At 34.1% G+C, this 22,798-nt stretch overlaps 1 protein-coding gene across 1 annotated transcript in view; it reads right to left on the bottom strand.

Annotated features, from left to right (window-relative positions):
• The window catches only part of ptgfrnb (prostaglandin F2 receptor inhibitor b), a 51,133-nt gene that overhangs the window by 12,058 nt on the left and 16,277 nt on the right, over positions 1-22,798 (bottom strand). Inside the window, exons 5-7 of the mRNA XM_056258628.1 lie at positions 9,884-10,306; positions 6,332-6,739; positions 4,191-4,298 (exon numbers count right to left, since the gene is read on the bottom strand). Coding sequence (XP_056114603.1) covers positions 4,191-4,298; positions 6,332-6,739; positions 9,884-10,306 — 939 coding nt within the window. The remainder of the gene's footprint in view (positions 1-4,190; positions 4,299-6,331; positions 6,740-9,883; positions 10,307-22,798) is intronic.

Below are 22,798 nucleotides of genomic sequence, written 5' to 3'. Positions count from 1 at the left end.
AGCTGTAAAGGCTCCGCCCTCTTTTGGAAAGGGGGCGGAGCAGCAGCTCATTTGCATTTAAAGATACACTCATGAAAACAGCATGTTTTTCCTTCCACCCAAAAAGGGGTATTTACATAATGGAGGACCAAACCTATAAAAATTAAAAATGAATAAATAAATAAATACGCGAAGAAATGTAAAAAAAAAAACTAAAATAAATGACTATTTATACTTTTATTTCCCTATTTATGTATAATTATATATTTTCCCACATTTATTTATTTCCACTTTTATTTATTTTCACTTTCATTTATGTATATTTGCATTTACGTCTACATTTATTTATTTATTAATTTATTTATTTATACATTTATTGCTCTGTATGCTAATGAGGGAAAATATATAATTATACATAAATAGGGAAATAAAAGTATAAATAGTCATTTATTTTTGTTTTGTTTTTACATTTCTTCATGTATTTATTTATTTATTCATTTTTAATTTTTATAGGTTTGGTCCTCCATATTTACAGCGTGATCTGTGGGGATGCTGAAACTTTGCAGACACATTCTGGGAACAACTGGGACATATTACAGTACATCTTGTAAAAAGGCGCATAAATGACAGAGCATTTTTACGCTATAAATCCATAATATATGAGGATGATGTCTTGATCTTCACTTGATGCAGTGTGACATGTTAGTGCATGCTGAAAAACACACACTGGGTGACCCAGTTTCACATTACATCAGTTAATGAAGTCTTTTTCCCAACATTAAACATTCATTTCCACGTCAGTACTGCCATTAAGAACAAGCGCAGACACGTCCGGACCCGGTTCCAGTAACATCCTGATTAAATTCAATTATTGCCTCATTTTGACCAACATTTAACCTTTAACAGGTTACAAATATTTCCAGAAAAAAAACGTCATCAAACGTCAGTGAAATGTTCATTTTTTTCATAATCATTTCCAGTTTAATGAAAGTGACTGCAAGAGTCGAAATGTCGAACATGTTTTTGCATTGTTTTGTGTTAGTTGCACACACACCTTTAAGAAACCATTAGACTTTCACTTTAGCTATATAATATTTTCTTAATTTTTTTTTAACATTTCAAAAAGCAAGTTGACTTAAGTACGTATTAAAGTCTCAAGTATGTGTACTCTCACAATAAAACGTGAACATATAAAACAAATCTAAATCTAAAACAACTACTCAAAAAAGGGATTACAAACTGAACACCTCTATAGAATTACATGTAAATGATATTGAGCAGCCGGTCGATTATTATTACAAAATAAATGCTGACTGTTTAACTTGATGTACTTCGATAACTAAATCTACTACTAACTACTAAACTACTTAAAATGACAATAACAGACAACCAATTCATTAAATCTAAATGGGGAATCTAAAAAATCAAAACTAATTCAAAATATAAATATAAAAGTATCTCATATATATTAAAACTGTAATAGCTCATGCTAAATGATTGTGCATCACAAGTAATAAATTACAGTATATGATGTTGTCCATCTAGTTTAACTGTTCACTTTGTTCATAATAAAAACACATTAAACATATTGTGGTTATAAGAGGTTGTGACTGTGACACTGACACAAAAACAAAATAGTTCAAAGTTAATGGAGAATGTAAACCTGTAAGTCTGTATTTCTCCATTTACCTCTCAGATATTCTCATGAGCCAAAATCTCTGAAAAGGGATAGATGTTAGGTGGACCCAAACGCCATAGTTTGTGTGCTAACCTCGCATGAGCAAATTTACTCTAACAGTGTGAACACTATTTCATTGTGTAATGATGCATCGAACCGTGTGACGGTACACACACAAGGAAGTGAAATGAGTGATAAATCAACAGTAAAGTACAGTAAGTACGCGTGTCATATGACTCAAAAGCGCTTGATCTTTAGGGTTTGTGAATAAAACAGAATAAAGTGAGGATTGTGTTGTAGAAACTCCTGCTCGATGTCAACAAACCGGTTTGAACGGTCTAGTTTCTCATTTCTAGTGTTTGTTTTTGGGACAAAGATCCAAATGCCACATGCAAACACAAGCACATCTGCAGAAACTTCATCGGGCTCTCGCTGTGAAGCTGCTGGTTTTGGCCGGTGTGTGTGTGTGGAACATCTCAGGAACAGGGTTTGCATGATCTTTCTCAGCTGTGCTGAAGCTGATAGTGTTTAATGTGTGTTTAAACAGCCAGCATGAGCCAAGCTTGGAGAAATAGCTGGAATATGGCATGAGATGAATAGATTTTAACTTGAAAACTACTGTAATGTCTTGTCAATTTACTGTTTTTACTGTAATGCTTCCTTTTATATTTTAAGAATAAAAAACGTAATTGCAAGTTTTAATCTTACAATTCAGAACTCGCAACTGCGAGATTATGCATATCTGACAAATCTGAGAAAAAAGCTAGAATTGCGAGTTTATTTCTCACAATTTCGAGAAATAAAGTCAGAACTGTGAGATAAAAAGTAGCAATTAGCTTTTTTACTTTTTATTCCGTGGCAGAATCAAGCTTCCATAGTTTACCATCAATAAATGCTTGAAACGTCAATGATATATATATATACACAGTAGAAGAAAATGTGAAAATTTAACATAGTTTTGAAGGTCTGAGAAACCATACACTCACCTAAAGGATTATTAGGAACACCATACTAATACTGTGTTTGACCGCCTTTCGCCTTCAGAACTGCCTTAATTCTACGTGGCATTGATTCAACAATGTGCTGAAAGCATTCTTTAGAAATGTTGGCCCATATTGATAGGATAGCATCTTGCAGTTGATGGAGATTTGTGGGATGCACATCCAGGGCACGAAGCTCCCGTTCCACCACATCCCAAAGATGCTCTATTGGGTTGAGATCTGGTGACTGTGGGGGCCATTTTAGTACAGTGAACTCATTGTCATGTTCAAGAAACCAATTTGAAATGATTTGAGCTTTGTGACATGGTGCATTATCCTGCTGGAAGTAGCCATCAGAGGATGGGTACATGGTGGCCATAAAGGGATGGACATGGTCAGAAACAATGCTCAGGTAGGCCGTGGCATTTAAACGATGCCCAATTGGCACTAAGGGGCCTAAAGTGTGCCAAGAAAACATCCCCCACACCATTACACCACCACCACCAGCCTGCACAGTGGTAACAAGGCATGATGGATCCATGTTCTCATACTGTTTACGGCAAATTCTGACTCTACCATCTGAATGTCTCAACAGAAATCGAGACTCATCAGACCAAGCAACATTTTTCCAGTCTTCAACTGTCCAATTTTGCTGAGCTCTTGCAAATTGTAGCCTCTTTTTCCTATTTGTAGTGGAGATGAGTGGTACCCGGTGGAGTCTTCTGCTGTTGTAGCCCATCCGCCTCAAGGTTGTGCGTGTTGTGGCTTCACAAATGCTTTGCTGCATACCTTGGTTGTAACGAGTGGTTATTTCAGTCAAAGTTGCTCTTCTATCAGCTTGAATCAGTCGGCCCATTCTCCTCTGACCTCTAGCATCAACAAGGCATTTTCGCCCACAGGACTGCCGCATACTGGATGTTTTTCCCTTTTCACACCATTCTTTGTAAACCCTAGAAATGGTTGTGCGTGAAAATCCCAGTAACTGAGCAGATTGTGAAATACTCAGACCGGCCCGTCTGGCACCAACAACCATGCCACGCTCAAAATTGCTTAAATCACCTTTCTTTCCCATTCTGACATTCAGTTTGGAGTTCAGGAGATTGTCTTGACCAGGACCACACCCCTAAATGCATTGAAGCAACTGCCATGTGATTGGTTGATTAGATAATTGCATTAATGAGAAATTGAACAGGTGTTCCTAATAATCCTTTAGGTGAGTGTATATGCCTTTAATAATGTATTGTTATAAAGATATTTGCTAGATAAAGAAATAGCACTATCCTGCAAAAATCACTGCTGTTATCCAATTATAATATATCGAAATCTTCAAAACAAGATCAATTTAATTGAGCAACAAAACTGCATTAGATATATATTGAATTTTGTTTATTTTCTTATGTTTAAAACATGAATCTAACAAGATTTAGTTCATGCTTAAAACTCTTCACTTTAAAGTAATTCAACTGAGATTTATGTTACACTTGCAGTGTAAAATAATTCATAGTGAGCATTAATCTATGTTGTGTTATGTTCAGTTGCGTATGTGCACTCGCCTGTACTGGGAGACGTGCCGCTCACACTGACGTCACACACCATCTTAGCAGTTTCCCAGGGGAAAACACTCGTGGTGTCTGAACTGATGGACACATCAAACGTGGGACCTTTAAAACAGGACAAAAATAGCATCATTCCAGTCTTATAAGATTGACATATTAAAGCATGCTGCATATTGAGCATTATATATATATATATATATATATATAGAATTAAAAATACAGTAATATTGTGACATATTATTACAAAAATAACTGTTTTCTATGTGAATATATAGTAAAGTGTAATTTATTCCTGTGATCAAAGCTGAATTTTCAGCATCATTACTCCAGTCTTCAGTGTCACATGATCCTTCAGAAATCACTCTAATATGATGATCAAGAAACATTTATGATTATTATCAGTGTTGAAAACAGTTTCATATTTTTGTGGAAACTGATACATTTTTATTTCTAAGATTCTTTGATGAATAGAAAGTTAAAAACATAAGCATTTATTTGGAATAGAATCTTTTGCAACATTATAAATGTCTTAGTTTATAGACTTATAAACTAATAGACTTTAGTTTAGGGTCCGGTTCTAACTATAAACTATAATGTTGTTTATAAGCATGCATATTACTATGATATTGGCTGATTATTAGTACTTATGAAGCATATATTAATGCCTTATTCTGCATGACCATATTCTACATCCCTTAACTTAACAACTACCTTACGAACTATTAATAAGCAGTAATTAGGAGTTTATTGAGGCAAAAGTCATAGTTAATAGTGAGAATTGAAACCTGTTCTAAAGTGTGACCTTATTAGACTGTTTAATGAAGCTCAGAGGGACATTAATGCATTTAACCTGCAGTTACAAATGCAGAAATAATGTTTTGATGTTTTAAACATAAAATGTTGAATATTGATATTTGAAATAAATAAAAAAATAGTTTAAATATGAAATTAAAACCAACAGCAAGTCACTGTTAATGAGTGAGTCATTGAGATTCGACCGATTCATTCAAACGGCTGATTCATTCAGGAACGAGTCTTAATGAGTGAGTCATTGAATCATTCACTCAACCGATTCGTTCATTCAGTGATGAAACACTGCCGTGTGTCGCTCAGAGACACAACAGTCCTGTGGTTTTTGTTTGGAACTATTTACGTTGGCGAAATAAAGCAAAAACAGGCAATATTGTGTCTAAAATGTAAGTCACTTAATATTAACGTCTTGTTTATTGAACTGTTGTATACAGTAAAATCAATATCATATTTGTAATTATGCTGATATTTGGTGGGGAAACAAACAGCACTTTTCATGTGATATTGATTAACCATATTAAATATAAATATAAAATACATACAGACGTAATTTTGCCCCTTATCTTGAATAATGAGGGCAATATAAATGCATTTTAATAGAGTAAATCACGCAGTGAAAGCACACTAGTCTAACTTACTAGACAACATCATGTAGTGTGTGTGCGCTCTCGTGTGTTTATGTAAAGTGAGGGACAAACTCGATAATGTCAGATCGCACATCGTTAAAACAACAATTATGATCTTATTGCAGACGATATATATATCACGCACCCCTATGTAGAAGTATTGTGCATTGTTCATTTTTAACTAACGTAAGTAACTAATGTTAACTAGACACAGTGTGATCACCATGGGGAAATCTCAGAGTAAAACTGGGAGTTGTGAAAAATATGATACACTGGTGTTTAGCCAGATGAGAAGTTTATCAATGTATCATATTTCACTCTTTTAATTCCTTTTATAACTGTACTGTTAATTCCTTTCTGTGTAAAGGACTTTAAATTGCCATAGTGTATGAAATGTGCTATATAAATAAACTTGCCTAATTTCCGTAATTCGCACATGTTCTCATGAATAAGCCTATGTAGAAGTATTGTGTATTGTTCATGTTAGCTAACGTAGTTACCTAATGTTAACTAATGAAACCTTATTGTAAAGTGTTTCTGTAATTTGGACATGTTTTCATGAATAAGCCTATCTTGTTCATGATGTACAGATGATTCACAGATGTATTGTTCATGTTACCTAATGTAGTGAACTAATGTTAACTATGGGAGCTTATTGTAAAGTGCTACCGGACATGTTTTCTTGAGATTCAAATTCTCTACCTTTGTGTACGAAAGCGACCTGAACCTTATTGGACACTCCTTTGGCCATCTCGACCCAGTCTTCCCCGGCCTGCTTCGTCCAGGCTTTCATTTGGCACGAGTAGAAGCCGCGATCGGTCTCCTGCACCGCCTGGATCCGGAACTGAAACTCCCTCTTCCCGGTCTTCACCAGCATCAGGCCGTCCCGCCGGCCCGGCTCGCCCCAGTCCTCCAGCTGAAGGACCGTCTCCGGGCCCAGCGAGGCCAGCTTGCGGCTGGGAGACCCGACGGCCTCCTCGGACAGGACGAGGATGGAAAACGTGGTTCCCGGCGGGAGGTTTTGCACATTGGCCTGGCAGCTCATCTCAAAGGTGGAGCCAGTGGCCGTAGCTTCACGGAGACGACGGGCTACGACCCCGAGAACAGGACCTGCGCCAGACCAACAAAACACATCTCATTATTAATATAATCTTCATCCAAGGGAGGAATGAGATCACATGGAGATTTGAATGTCTATACATGAGGTACACTGTTCATATTCGCTTAGATGCAAAAATCTCAATATGAACTCAAACGTGCTGAGCTGCTATCCATATTGCTTAACACTAAATATTAACAATCAATGCAATGCAAATGATACACCAAGCGTAATAAAATTAAAATACATATTTTTTACTAAATAATAATAATATTAATGATATGATTATTATTTCTATTATAATTATAATAAATAAATATATATCATGATTATTATTAATGATGTGACTATCGTTATTTATATAATAATATAAACAATAATAAATATTTAAATAATAATAACATAAACATAATAATAATATTAACATAATAATGCAACTTATTGTTATTATTAATTATATGTTTATTATTTATAATAATAATACTAATAATAATAATTGAAATAAATACTAATCATCATATTATTATTATTATTGATTATGTGATTATTATTTATATAATAATAATAATAATATAAATAATAATACATATTTAAATAATGTGATTATTATTTATATTATAATTATAATAATACATATGTATATTATTATCATATAAATAATAATACATATTTAAATAATATGATTATTATTTATATTATAATAATAAATATGTATATTATTATTATTATTATTATATATTATTATAATAAATGAAGTGATTATTATTAATAGTAATAATATAACTAATAATACGTATTTTACAAATAATAATAACATTAACATTATTATGAATAATTATTATTATTATTTATATTACAATTATGATAATATAAATATAATAAATCTTAAAATAAATCATAATACTAATTGTATTATTATTATTTATATAATAATAATAATATAAATGATTAATATTATCATTATTATTATTCTTTGTAAAAGCACTTTGAGCCACAAGCATGTATTCAGACCTCAGTTGGCTCTGTTTATTTCTCCTAATGCATTGAAGGAGAAACATCTGAGACAAACTTGAAACTTGAAACAGAGAGCTGGAACCTCTGAGCTCTGAATGCATTTACACAGCGATACCGAACCATGTCTTCTCTGTGAAAGAAAGTTATTGGTCTTGTGTTACATAAGACAATTTATTGCCAAGTCTCTAGGAATATGAAAAAGTGTCCCAATATAGGAGGGACAATATTAGATAATGGCAAAATTATGCCAAATGTTCTTAGAGGTCATTAAAGCTGCAATTGCAACAGTTTTGAACATAACCGTACAGCATGTCAGAGTAAACTGCACCCTGTGGAGAAGTGCATCAGTCCAGCAGCTCACAAAACACATCACAATATAACACACACGGCATCATTTGTACCTCCTCGTGAAACTGAATTCTCCATTACAGAAGACGTTGCTGCTTGAAGTCAACCGGTGCAAATGCTTCCATGCATATATGTATTGCGTTCAGGTAATTATAGAAATGATGCAGGAAATCAATGAGCTGAGATGTCATATGTCAGACCAGAATAGAAACGTGAACATTTGAGCTGCGATATCACAGGTGTCTGAGGCAAACTAGACACCTTATATGTTTGATATAACACTTTACAATAAGGTTCATTAGTTTACATTAGTTAACTACCTTAATTAACCCCTTAGCTATCACCCCCCTTTTTGAGAATGGGGGTTAAAATGCACTATTCAAACTTAAATGATTGTAATTCAAGAATGCTTTGGAATACAGACCTAAGTTTGGTCTTGTTTTAAAGGAAACACTCAGCAGATTATTGCTGAAGTGAAAACACTTCAAAAAATGAAAGTATGAAAAAGTTATGGAAGTTTAAATTGACAGCAAAATCAAATATACTGTACTATATATTTTTTATTTTATATAAAATATATATTTTACAAAATATTTTTTACTCTAAAATTACTATAAAATCAAAGCCATATATCTAACCAAGTTATGTTCCAAATTTGAAGTTGATATCACAAAAATTGAAGTTCCCATGAGATTTTGTTTAGGCGTAGTACCAGAAATAGCCACCGGGTGACATACATTCCATTGAATTTAGTTGTATACATTCTGCCTTAACAAATTAATAAATTTCTGTCCAAATATCAATTCTGTCACAAAATTTGGAACCTTGAGACTCAGACCTTTCTGACAATATGTGTTTTGTCAAGATTAGAATAGGTTTTGATCATAAATTAGGAAATATAATGATGCCCAAAAGGGGCGGAGCCTGATTAAATGTTTTAGAGTACCGTTTCTATGGTAACGCAACGTTCAATTTCAAAACGGTTTTCAGAGGATGAATTCTGAGTTTGTAAGCTTTCAAATGATACCTAATTTATGATAACTACTAAAATATGTAATATAATAAAAAAAGGCGATAAAAAAAGATAATGTTATATTTTAGAGGATAACATATATATATATATATATTATACTTTTTAGAGGATAATATTATATTATAATTTTTTATTGAAAAATACTAGATTATATGTTTTATTATGAACTTTTAGCATGAAAACCAAAGTTTCAATTATTAAAGGTGTGTGCGTCAACTTTTTGTGACTCTTCCTACATAATTTGTAGCAAAAAACAGCAGTCAAATATCTATTTAGCAGTCTTAGACCTTTCCAACGATATATAGTTTGTCATAATTAGATTAGGATTTAATAGTAATATAGCGAAGTAAAGTTAGATCTCCCGTATACCGGATGGTGACAGTTAAGGAGTTAACCTGAACTAAGAATGAACAATACTTCTTCAGCATTTATTAATCTTAGTAATGTTAATTTCAACATTTACTAATACATTATTTAAATCAAAGGTTGTATTTGTTAACATTAGTTAATGCACCCTGAACTAACATGAACAAACAATGAACAGCTGTATTTTTATTAACTAACATTAACAAAGATTAATAAATACTGAAACAAATGTATTGCTTATTGTTAGTTCATGTTAGTTATGAATGAATGAATGAACCTTATTGTAAAGTGTTACCTTGATATTTTAAATACAGAGGCAGAGCTAACTAAACACGTGTTTAGTTTGCAAAACCCTTATAAGATTACATAAGCGTTTAAATGCATGCACACTTACGCTTGTTAGCAAAGCTGACTTTAAGCGCTGGGGTCAAATGCTCCACAACCTTTTTCCAGTTCCCATGACGAGTCGGGATCCACGCCGTTACGCCACACGTATATTCTCCAGCGTCGGCGTCCGTCGTGTGAAGGAGGCGGAGCTTAAATGTGGAAGGCTCCGCCCTGGTCGCTGTAATAAGCCCCGCCTCCATGCGATTCTTGTACGTCTTGCCTGGCACGAGGGTCCCGTTCTCATCCAATGACGCGATGGTGTGAGTAGACACTGGAACGACACCGGGAACAGCGTCTCTGTAAAGCCACGACACTCCCAGTCGTCCGCTGCGAAGATTGGACACGTTTGTAACTTTGCATTCCAGCTCCGTCGGGTCGCCGAAGAACTTTGCGTTCACAGATGAGTTTAGGACAACGGTGTAGTCTGGATCTGAGAGACACAGAGAGACAATAGTCAAAATAAAACTAAAGCGTCACCTATTTCAGATTAAATAAAAAACACAGATTAAACAATGATGTATAGAAGATTTGCACATTTTTGAAGCATGCAGTGCATGATGGGGTGTTGTTTTAGCACATTGCTTGTCAGGGTGTTGCATTGCTGTAAGGTGTTTTGAGTGTTGTGATGTTTCTATATGGTGTTATGGTGAGTGTTATGGGTGGTTGCTCACTAGTTCAAGTCAAAAGTGATTCTTTGCCTTAATAAACACCAAATAAAACATCCTCCTGTGGTGAAAATCAAGCTTTTAATGTTGTTTATATGTCTATGTGGTGTTTTTAATATGCTTTAAGACAAACCATGTGTAAATTCATAAGTCGACAGCATTGCTGAGTATTTTCTCCTTAAAACTGCAGTGAACCAAAGACAGTCTCAAAAACACGGTTTGAAATCGCTGGTGTTTCTGACGTCACAAACGACCTTGTAACCAATCAGATCAACGTGTGATCGTCAACCAGTGGATCTCTGAGCTGAGTGAGTGAGTGGAGGCGGGGCTCATTTGCATATTCATAGAACCGCGTACACTAAATGAGGCAAGGGTGTCGAGTTACATTCAAGATATTTTAAGGCATGAATAATTTGTTTTCAAGGAAAAAACGCTTAAATATCACCAATAATTTTGGAGATCAAAGATGAGTTTTAAGGGATAAAATGATTGACTACAGGGAGACTTTAAATTATCAATACTGGCAAATGACCATGATATACGTGGGATAATCTACAGTTAGCTGTGCATTAAAGGGGTCATATAATGGTACATGCACTTTTACAAGTTGATTGTACTGAAATGTGTGTTGGCAGTGCCTGTACACAAACATCATATAATGATAAAAATCCATCCAGTGGTTTTGTTTTAATCTCCTTATATGTTTTCCCCTGCCTCAAATTGAGCCGTTCGTTTTTGTGACGTCAATAAAACGGAAGCCCCTCCCGCGATTGTTGATTGACGGGAGCGTTTCAACACAGACCCGCCCTCGCTCGTGAGGTAGCTGTCAATCATAGTCTGCGCGGACCGGCGCGCTCATTGTTGATATGCTGGAGCACTGTCTATGAGCAGAATGGCGTCTAAGCGATTGTGGTGTTCTGTTCTTGGGTGTAATAACGAACAGTCATTTTAATGTTCCTAAATCCGAACCGCTGAAGACGCAGTGGCTGAGTTTGTTTTCGAAGGGAATATTCCCCACGAGCAACGTCAAGGCTCTCATGTTTGCGCGAATCATTTCACACACCAGACTGCTTTATAAACGAGGGTCAATAAAGCTGGATTTGCTAAGAAGCTTTGCTAAAAAGGATCGGTACCAGATATTCGTGTTCCTGCTGAACCTCCAGAAGAACGGAAGTGAGTGAAACGTTTTATTAAACTTTATATTAATATATTAATCTTTGCAAATCGCTTGCTGCACGCTTCACAATGAATGCGTCTAAGGTTTACACTCAGTCAGGGTACATTACGGCATGTTTTCTATGTATGACGTTCTCAATATAATTCATAATTCCACGTTTATACTGAACAACGCGTTATGGTTATTGTGTTATTGAGTTACGGTGTATGCACAGAACAGAGAGGCGGAGTCAGCAAAGCTCATTATCATTTAAAGTCATATGCACTGAAACGGCGTGCTGAAAACAGAGCTGTTTTTGACCAGGTAAAATAAGTGTTTTCTTACAATACTAATGAGAATTTTTAATTAAAGTATATTACAAACTTTTAATTTAGACCCTAAAGAATCATATTAGCTTGTACAAAAATGGCATTATATGACCCCTTTAAACAATTTTAATGCACTCCGCTTCATGTCTGGCTGTTCTTTGCCTCAACGTCATGCATTTAAAATCGTTTAACCAAACAGTTTCTGGTCCACATTGACTTTCACAATACGGGGAAAAATACTATGGAAGTCAATGGGGACCAAAAACTGTCATTCTTCAAAATATCATATTTTGTGTTTAACAGAAGAAAGAAATTCATACAGGTTTGGAACAACATGAGGGTGAGTAAATGATGACAAATTTTTCATTTTTGGGTGAACTATCACTTTAACTTGAAGTTGCCAGTCAAGCGCCAGCATTTTTCATCATTTTAATTTTTGGCTGAACTATCCCAAAGTGACTCAGTCTATTTGTTGAAGAAAATTAAGCTGGATTATTGATTAAATGGTGATAAAACTGATTCCTCAGCAGCGAAAATACACTGTAAATGACTACAAATGTTCCTCACACACCTCCAAACATCCACTCACGTGCACATTCACACACTCATTAAAGCTGTTTCTAGGCTCTCAGCGCACCAGTGTCAAGTGTTTGTGGGCAGCCGGCCCGGTTAGTGAAGGACTCCCTGTGTCTCTTCCTATACAGCTGGGACCTTCATGCCCGGGTGAGCAGTACTAGAGACACACAAAGACTTACAGCGGGCCAAAGCCAGTGCTATTCTCCCACACGGACAACCTTGACATAATCACACCATGTAAATAGCTCAGGAAAACACATGAGAGAGACACGGGAACACAGACAATTGAAAATCATCCAGACAATCATTGGCATATACAACCCACTGAGCATCACATGTGGTTGTGGGTTTTGCGTTAAGCTTTTTGGACGTCACGCCGGCTGAGTCACTGGGACCATCTGTGCGTTGTGGCTCTCATCCGCATCACTTCCTGTTCGCTAAGCCCCTCCCACTTATAGCCATTTACTTTGGGGAACATCTCATTGGCTCTGATAAAGACTACTGCACATATGCAGCAAAATTAGGTTTTATCCCTGCAGTCTAGACCAGATAACCTAGTCCAGCTGGTGCTTAAACTTAGTCTTAGCACTGGTTACCAGTGTAAGGTGTGGTTTGGGCACTTTTAATCCTCTTGTGCTGAAGATTTTGACACTTGCTGTGTGAACACAAAACAAATCATGGGCATGATTCAAAAAGATTAAATGGTCCTGAAAAAAATAGTCACACATGTATTGGAAATTAATGGGAAACGGATTTCATCTAGTGGAAGCTTTTGGTACTGCTATGGAGTTAATATTGTGCCATAATTAAACAAACAAATCCAGCATTTTGCTAACAAACTTGATCTGCTTTGCAAAGGAAAACTGGACACATTTGTGAGAAAATCGAGCCGAGAGATCTCATAAAAAGCCAAGTGTCTCACAATCATAACAGACAGATATGCATTTGTATGCACTAGATTTGGTATTTGTTCAAAGGTTACATGCAATTTGTAGGTTTGTATTTATTTGTGAAATATTATCTAGGCTCATTTATTTATATTTGCAAAACACATATGTGTAAATTGACCTTTGTACTTGCACTATGCTTTCTGTTTGTTTGCGAGTCGAGTTTCGAAATGCTGGATTTGTTTGTTTAATTATGGCACAATATTAACTCCATATACTGTGGCCAAACACAATCTCACTGAAAGCTCATTTTTTGAGATAATGACCTCAAATGTGGAACACAGATTGTTTAGATTTATGGCTTTGATTTTCTCACAGTTTTAGAGTAAAACATGTTTTGGAAAATAAATTTAAATTTATTTGTTGTGCGCATTTTTCATAACATTAAATCTTTGTAAATTTTATAACTCTTTTCAAGTTCAGTTTTTAAAAAAAATGTATTGCTTCACTTCAGCAATAATCTGCCACGTGTTGTCTTTAAAAAGAGATCAAACTGAATTCTTCAAAGCATTCAAGATTTATGACAGATTCATCTGGAAATTTCGTTTTCAGGTCTATGCTCAAAAAGTGAATAAATGGATTATAACTCCTGCATAAATAAAAATTAGTACCATAAATCCTCTAAAAATACAAAATATTAAATAAAAAACATTATTGGACTAAAATATAGTACAATCATTTCAAATTCTGTAGTTTTTGACCATCAAACGAAGAGCATCAGAGGGTTAATGCAAAAAATATTGCTCAAAATAAAAAAACGTTTCTAGATAGAATTTGATGAGAAATATTCCAGTTCATTTTGAGATCTAGACTTTGGATTGCAGACGTTGGCAAATCTTCGAGACGTTATTGAGATCTTGTATGAAACACAAGATAACTGGGGTCTTTATACTGAGATACAGAAGAATTAAGATTAAAATCCCCTAATCTATAGGAGAAACATGAGATATTAAAGTTAACAACAGCCAATTTAACCTGCTTGTGGAAGTAAAAACCAGCATTTCCCATCTAAAACTAGACATTTTACACGGTTCAACCCAGCGCTGTCATTGTTAACTAAAATTAAATTAAAAATTGTTTGAGATGAAGCAAAAATAATTAATATTCTAAGAAAATATTTTAAATTAAATGCTTAGAAATAGACATGAAGTAAAAGTGGTAGTAAAAATAAATAAAACTGAAACAAAATAAAAATAAATAGAAATATATAAAAAAACTAAACCAAAAGCATATAACAAAATTACTAAACTGACTCTAAGATTAAAATGAAAGCTGAAAATAAATCCAAAATAAAAGCGAATTTTTTTCAGCATTGCCAGTTAACTAATAACTTTTTAAAGTTATTTACTTAGTTTGTTGCTTTAGCTGAAGACCTTTATAATTCTGAGCACAGCTTGGTAATGGACTTTTGGGATCAAGTGAGGAGAACCAGGCAGCGAAAGAGAGAGAAAGATAAATAAAGACAGGACGAGAGCAGGTCTACAATGTGTTTCTTTACCCGGACAAACAGAGAAGACAAGATGAATGTCTGAGAGGAGCTCTATAGCGGTCGCTATGGACGGGAACCGAGTGTCCTGGGAACCGAGCGGGGATCTCAAAGTGACTGTCAATCACGATTCATTAAGAGCCTCTCCACTCCAGACATTCAATCTGCATTATCAGACTTTATCTCACACTCAGAGTGCTTTTGTCTCCGTCTTCCTCTCTCCATTTCGTTCTCTCGCACTTTCTTCTGGTTCTCTGCACACCTGTCTGAAGAATGAGCTGTGTTGCTTGTTCGTGTGTTTGGTGTAATTGTTATTCAAACACAGAGAGACTGATGCAGACGAGTGAAAGCTGAGTTTAGATTACACGTCACATGATCCGGGTCTTCTGACATCAGCACTAAACTGGAGATTAGTAACCAATGGACACTGGTAATCTCTAAATTATTGGGAATAGACTTACTTAGTAGAATCAGAATATAACTATAAATACGAATAGAACACAATTGACTGAAGAAACGCTTAAATTATTATTATTTTTTTATAAAAAAGCATATTTTTATAATCAAAACATACATTTAGAAATCAGAATAAAAAAGAGAATCAATTAATAAATAATAATAATAATTTTATGAATCAGAATAAAATAGAACTTTATCATATATAATTGTATTATATATATATATATTATATTATATAACTATTATACAGTATATTATAATAGAATTTGATTAATTTATTAATTTAATTTGATTAAAAAACAATAGAATAATTACTCAAATGGAGTAATTAAAATATAAATTGAATAATCAAAATATAATTTTAGAAATCAGAATACAGAATAAATAAATAACAGAATAAATCAAAAGATAATAATGATGTTGCTTAATAAATGAGAATATAAATTTGGAAATCAAAAACAGAATAGAGAAGCCCCTCTTTTTAAATAAATCAGAAAATAAGATTAATAAAATAAAAATATTATATTATAAAATAAAATATAAAAAGATAAAATAATTGAAAACCAAGCGACTCATTATACGTACATACGCTATGATGTACACACACACACACAAACACAGACACAGACACACAAACACAGACATACACACACACACACACACAAACACAGACACACACACACACAACTATAGAGACTATACAGAGTTAACATGCTGGTTGCTGGGCTCACCGGGTCTTAAAGTCATAAAATATTATATTATAAAATGAAATATAAAAAGTTAAAATAATTGAAAACTAAGCAACTCATTATACAAACACACTATGATGTACACACACACACACACACACACACACACACACACACACACACACACACACACACACACACGACTCTATAGAGACTATACAGAATTAACATGCTGGTTGCTGGGCTCACCGGGTCTTAAAGTCATTAACGCTAATGAGTTTGAGCAGCACAAGTCATCCATCAGTGCAAGACAACATGAAGAAACGTCCCTGAAATCCTGACAGAGACTTCAGCTGTTCCACAACTATGAGATGTGTGCGCATATGGCATGGGTTCAGGCAGTACAGTACGTCAGCGTGAGGTTAGTGCACTTCACTGCTTTCACCGAGCGTCGTCCACAAACACTGATCTTCAACACTGGATGATAACGCCAAACACTACAAAGTGTGCTAGGAGATTTATTACACTCATCAGACACCATGATAACAGACGACACCTTCACTATCAAGACACCACAGACGCAGACTTTGATCTCACAGTGCAAAACTAGGCCACGAATAAACATGCTACACACACACACACACACACACACACACACACACACACACAGTGGCGTGTTTCTCCAAGGAGACGAAATAAAGACATCCAGATCACCGTGTATTAAAGAGCTCAATGATAAGATTGAATCATAAGAGCAAACACAACAAGACAAATATACAAGAACGAGAACTGAGGCACTCGTCTGAAAACAATGTTGGAAGGAGTGATACAAACATCAAAAGCTGTGGAATTAATATTTCACTCTATGCATTGCTTTCATTGTCCGTTCTGTCGAGATTGTCTTTATTAGTGGCGTTTGCAAAGTCAAACATCACTAACTATTGCTCATGTCTCTACAATCACAAATAAAGGTTCTTTATTGGAGAAGGTTTAATAAGAAAATGCTATTTCAGTCTTTTTACTTCAAATTTTCACATTTAATTCAATGTTTACTTGCCGCTTCTTCACAATTATTTGTAAAAATGTACTTGGAATTTCTGAGTGAAAATTGTGAAAAAGTAAATCCTACTCCAATTATTTGTCAGTGCACAAACACTTGGTCAAACAGTCAATTTTAAGACTATTTATGAACCTTTTATTAAACGCTTTTGACACATGAACTATATTTATAGTCAATACTTTTAATAACTCTTATTGTGAGGCCATCGCAATCATTCTGCGATTACCTTCCCTACTAATGATACAGTTCAAAATATTTTATTTTAAATAAATTGACTCTTTTATTCAACAAAGATGCATTATATTGACCAAAAGTGATAGAAAATATATGTATAATGTTATAAAAGATTTGATTTAAAATAAAAGCTGTTCTTTGAACTTTCTGTTCATCAAAGAATCTTGAAAAATAAAATGTATTTTTCAACATTGATAATAATCATAAATGTTTCTAGAGCATAAATCATCATATTAGAGTGATTTCTGAAAGATCATGTGACACTGAAGACTGGAGTAATGATGAAGAAAATTCAGCTTTGATCACAGGAATAAATTATATTTTACTATATATTCACATAGAACACAGTTATTTTGTATTGTAAAAATATTTCACAATATTACAGTTTTTACTGTATTTTACTGTAAATAAATGTAGCTTTGAAGAGTCTTCTTTTAAAGGAACACAGTAAAGCAAAGATTATTGGTACATTTTACAAGAAAATAATTATTTCAGTTTTTACTACTAATTTAATGATTGATTACTTTATTATCCCAATGATTACATTTTTATTGCTTGTGTTTCGACACAAATGAACCAACAATATACATGAATATTAAACATGAAAAACACCCAATACATTTTTTTTTACTAGTTTCTAATTTACTAGAAGTTTCTACACCATCAAATTGTAAATCCTACACCAAATACAGTATGTTTTCAGGAGATTATATGTGATTCTGTCTAGAGTTTGATCATAAAGATGATCCCAGAAGGCAAGAGTATTCATGCTGGCCTTTCAGCAGAGCGTCTAAAGAGAAGGAAGTGAGAAAACAAAGGAGAGAACAATAATACTGTTCAGCGTCCCACACAAAAACATGTTCTCAAGTTCAAGCATTAGCAGTTCTACAGGTCGGTGTTTCGGCAGGAGACCGGATTCTTGGAATGAGAGCCAAAACGTCCAAAGCTGTTCTACGGAAATGCGTGCGAGTGTAAAGTTGCTCTTTTAAAGAGGACCTATTATGCGTTTTCACATGTTCATCTGTCTTTAGTGTGTAATGTTGCTGTTTGAGCATGAAAAAGCTTTGCAAAGTTCATTATATGAATAATTATCATATAATTATTGTCACTCTTTTCATCCAGGAACGAACATGCCACAATATTCCTCATCATAATAATTAATACGCAGAATAAAGGGGTGGGGCCTGGTTGAGTTGGTTAGTAGTGTGTTAAACTGGCGGTTATGGAAAGGGGCGGGACATTTCCCAAACACACTCGAAGCGCTCGACCAATCACAACACACTGCTCCAGCCGACCAATCAGAGCACAGTGTGCTTTTCAGAAGGAGGGGCTTCATGGAGACAGGAAGTAAACAGAGCGTTACTGACAGACTGGGAAGAGAGGAGCCGCAACAATGAGGAAAATAATCAACATTCAAGCAGGAAAACCTGTTCTAGTAGAGCCTGAAACATCATCAAGACTTTGTAAAAGGGCAGAACAGGTCGTATTTAAAGCCAATGAGATTCTCTTTAACTTTTTTACAGGAGTGGTAGGCCTACACACATACTGGAAAACTAATAATAGCATTTAATTCTCCGAGATTAAAGAGCTTGTGTAAGTAAGCGGGTGTGGATTTAACACAGATTTGACCATCTAACCAGCAAAAACTAATGCCCTTCAAATTATTATTTTTAATGCAGTCAGGCAAAGTCAAGAGTCCTGCGATCTGGAGGCAATTTCTGTATAGATCAAACTGCTGTTGTGCTCTCTAGTGTTCCAGATGTGTACCAACAAAGATGTTTATGGTCACATCTGGCCCTGAAAACACCGACCAACGCCACTTCAGGAAGCCACCGACAACACCTGATGTCTTTTATGGCTCAGAAGGCTGTTTGTGTGCAATGCTGGTGGGGATTTCCTACATTAAAACCCATTGAAACCCACTAAGCCGTACCTAAATCTAGCTTTTGTTCTCTAGGAAATCTAAAAAAAAAAAAAAAAAAAAAAAAAAAAAACTTGGCCAAAACTAAAGGAAAACACTTAGACCGTAAGAAAATAAACAGCAGTTTGAGATCAGTAAGACTTTTTAAAATGTTTTTGAAAGAAGTCTCTTCTGCTCACCAAGGCTGCATTTATTTAATCAGAAATACAGTAAAAACTGAAATATTGTGAAATATTATTAGTATTTGAAATAATTGATTTCTGTTTAAATATAAAGTAAATTATAATTTATTCCTGTGATCAAAGCTGAATTTTTAGCATCATTACTACAGATAGAATATTTTGTAACATTATTAAATGTCTTTACTCTCGAGGCCTTACTCAAAAGTATTGTTATTAGTATATACTGTATATGTATTCATATTTTTCAATTTTCATTTTAATTTTAATTGTAGTTTATGTTCAAGTCATTTTAAGTGCTTTTGTCATTTTTGCTAGTTCATTTATATTTAGGCTTTATTATTCTTTTTTTTTTTTATTCTTTTTATGTTTTTGTTTTGGTAATTAGTCTATTTCTGTTAGTGCCAAGGCAACATTTCTATTTGTTTTACCCTAATATTATTATTTAATTTCAAATGTATTATTTTTTATGTATAATGTTTTATTTACCAATAACAACACTGGCGTCAAGAACCTTTGACTTTACTCATACTAAAGAATATTGATATATATATATATATATATATATATATATATATATATATATTTTTTTTTTTCTTTTTTTTCTTTTTCTTGTAAATCTTATGAAGGAAACGTGCCTCTTTGGCCTGAAAACGCTTGGATAGAAAGAAATAAAGAAAATAAACAGCATTTTATGCATTCCAACATAAATGTGTGTGATCACCAGTTTTATATTATTATTTATATACTATTATAGATTTCAGTTATATTTTGATGTAGATTTTATTTATTTTCAGTTTCACTTTAATTTTAGTTGAACTTTTAGTCATTTTGTTTGGTGCTTTTGTCAGTCGTTATTATTACTATTTATATTCCTTTTTTTTTCAGCTTTGGCTCAATTTTAGCTATTTATTTATTCCCAATTAGTAATTTTGATGCTTCAACTTAAACATATTTCAGTTAGTTTTCAAAGCAACATATCTAATTTTATATAGGTTTTTCATATAATATTTTATTTCAGGCTTCTTTCAATAACACACATGCTTTTAATAGTTTTAGTAGCACAACACTATCGAACACATCAGATATTAGAGTCGTGACTGCCTGTTTTACACATAAGAATATGAATCTGAAATATATATCTATAGAAACCTATTAATCTCAGACCTGCATCTCCTGCTTTTAGCGTGAATAATAACTTAAATGTGTGTATTTTCCACACACAATGTACAAGTCAAACACGGCTCATGAAGACGCATCACACCAAGTTTGCACGACTGATGATATTTTCTGTCAATTTTGGATCTTGACAATCTACTGTAACAAAATTCAGCTTTTTTCCAAATCAACGAGACGCGTAAACAACTCCAGAGCTTCCCTTTTACGGTGAACTACTACTCCTCTTTCTCTGTAACTTCGAACAGAATAAACAGGTTGAAGCTCTTCCCTGTTAATCACGCTGACAACGAGATCCCAAGCAATTAACTGGGACTTCTCCATGAGCAACTGGCTTTTAGCCTGTAGATCTAGACAGCGGTTCTCCATCAGAACGACCACCCACAGGCCTGAGGCATTAGTCCGAGACAACGCAAATCTGCAACAAGACACGAACACACACACATCTCATGACTGAAGCTTACTTATTAACACAACAGCACTAAACTACCACTAACACACTGCCACACACGTTTCTGCTTTCACTTAGAGCTGCAGGTTAAGAACTGACCAGTCGAGTGGTCTAGCTGAGATTTTATACTTATATACGGTTACATTTGGCAACATACATTTTTATATGTTTATATGTATTTTTGTATGTTTATTATTATTTCACTTGGTCTAAATATTTCATAATGTCTTCTCAGATACATAAACTTCAAAAATGGCAATTCATTTCCATTACAGAAAACTGTTTACCATTTAAGAAACTGAATTTTTTTTCATAGAAGTCACTTTTCACATATTAAAATATTTTGTCAAATATATATAGGCAAGTATGTCTGTTTATTGTTTTCATATATACTACCGTTCACATGTTTGGGGTTGATACGATTTTTTAAATTCTCACCAAGTCTGCATTTATTTGATTAATATGCAGGAAAAAATTTGAAATATTATTCTTTTTTAAAATAGCTGTTTTCTACGTGAATATATAATAAAGTGTAATTTATATCCTGTGATCAAAGCTGAATTTTCTTCATCATTACTCCAGTCTTCAGTGTCACATGATCCTTCAGAAATCACTCTAATGTGATGATTTGCTGCTCAAGAAACATTTATGAATATTATCAGTGTTGAAAACAGTCGTGTTGTGGAAACTGTGATACATTTAATTTTTCAGGATTCTTTCAGTAAAAAGTGCTTTCAAAAGAACAGCATTTATTTGAAATTAAATCTTTTGTAACATTATAAATGTCTATCCTGTCACTTTCCAACCTGTTGAACACTAGAGTAAATGAAGGTGTTTAAATACAATTATTCTCAGTGGAAAAAGTGTGGAAAATATGTTTTCATATTGTATTTTGAAATACATTTACTGTGTGTTAGTTAAATATCTTGCCAACAATTACTGAATGATTCATCAAACTTATTTACACAAAAAATCATTTAAAGCCGTTTCAGAGAGAATAAATAAATAATGAGATATATGCATATCATCAAAAAGCTGAAAATTATATTTTAGCTATATCATCCAGCCCTAATTGATGATTCTGCGAATCATCTTTTAATAGACAACCCGAGGCCGTCGACTGAAACACTGAGCTAACATATGGAAAGATATTTTCAAAAGTGTGCCAATATAAACGACATATGCTTTTAATGTCATTTAAATACCAAATAATCAACATCAAATTAATATTTTATGGATGAGTGTATCAGCTGGTGAAGCAGAACGCATTCATACGCACTGGTTAAGAGCCTCAGATGGCATTTTATTAAAATGTCCCCCACAAAATGTGAGATGCAACGGCGTGTTTATGATTGTTAAGGCGAGACACGGCAGGCAAAAACATAGTTTTTTTTTTTCACCGGTCAAATTTGAGATTTCGGGATATTTGTCTTCAAAAACATGTCTTCTTTCAGACTTTACCCAAAATTACCCTATTCACCTGTAGTGTCTCGCCTTAATGGTGTGTTCACACCGAACGCGAATTTAATTATTTCCGCGAGTAGATTACATACAAAGTCAATGCAAAGACGCGAATAGACGCATCATTCGCGCC

The sequence above is a fragment of the Rhinichthys klamathensis genome, unplaced genomic scaffold, assembly GCF_029890125.1.
Source record: "Rhinichthys klamathensis goyatoka isolate OS25496 unplaced genomic scaffold, OSU_Roscu_1.1 h1tg000157l_1, whole genome shotgun sequence".
In the NCBI taxonomy this organism is placed as follows: domain Eukaryota; kingdom Metazoa; phylum Chordata; class Actinopteri; order Cypriniformes; family Leuciscidae; genus Rhinichthys; species Rhinichthys klamathensis.
Note: the sequence above shows the minus strand (reverse complement) of the source record. Positions and strands in the feature narration are given on the sequence as shown.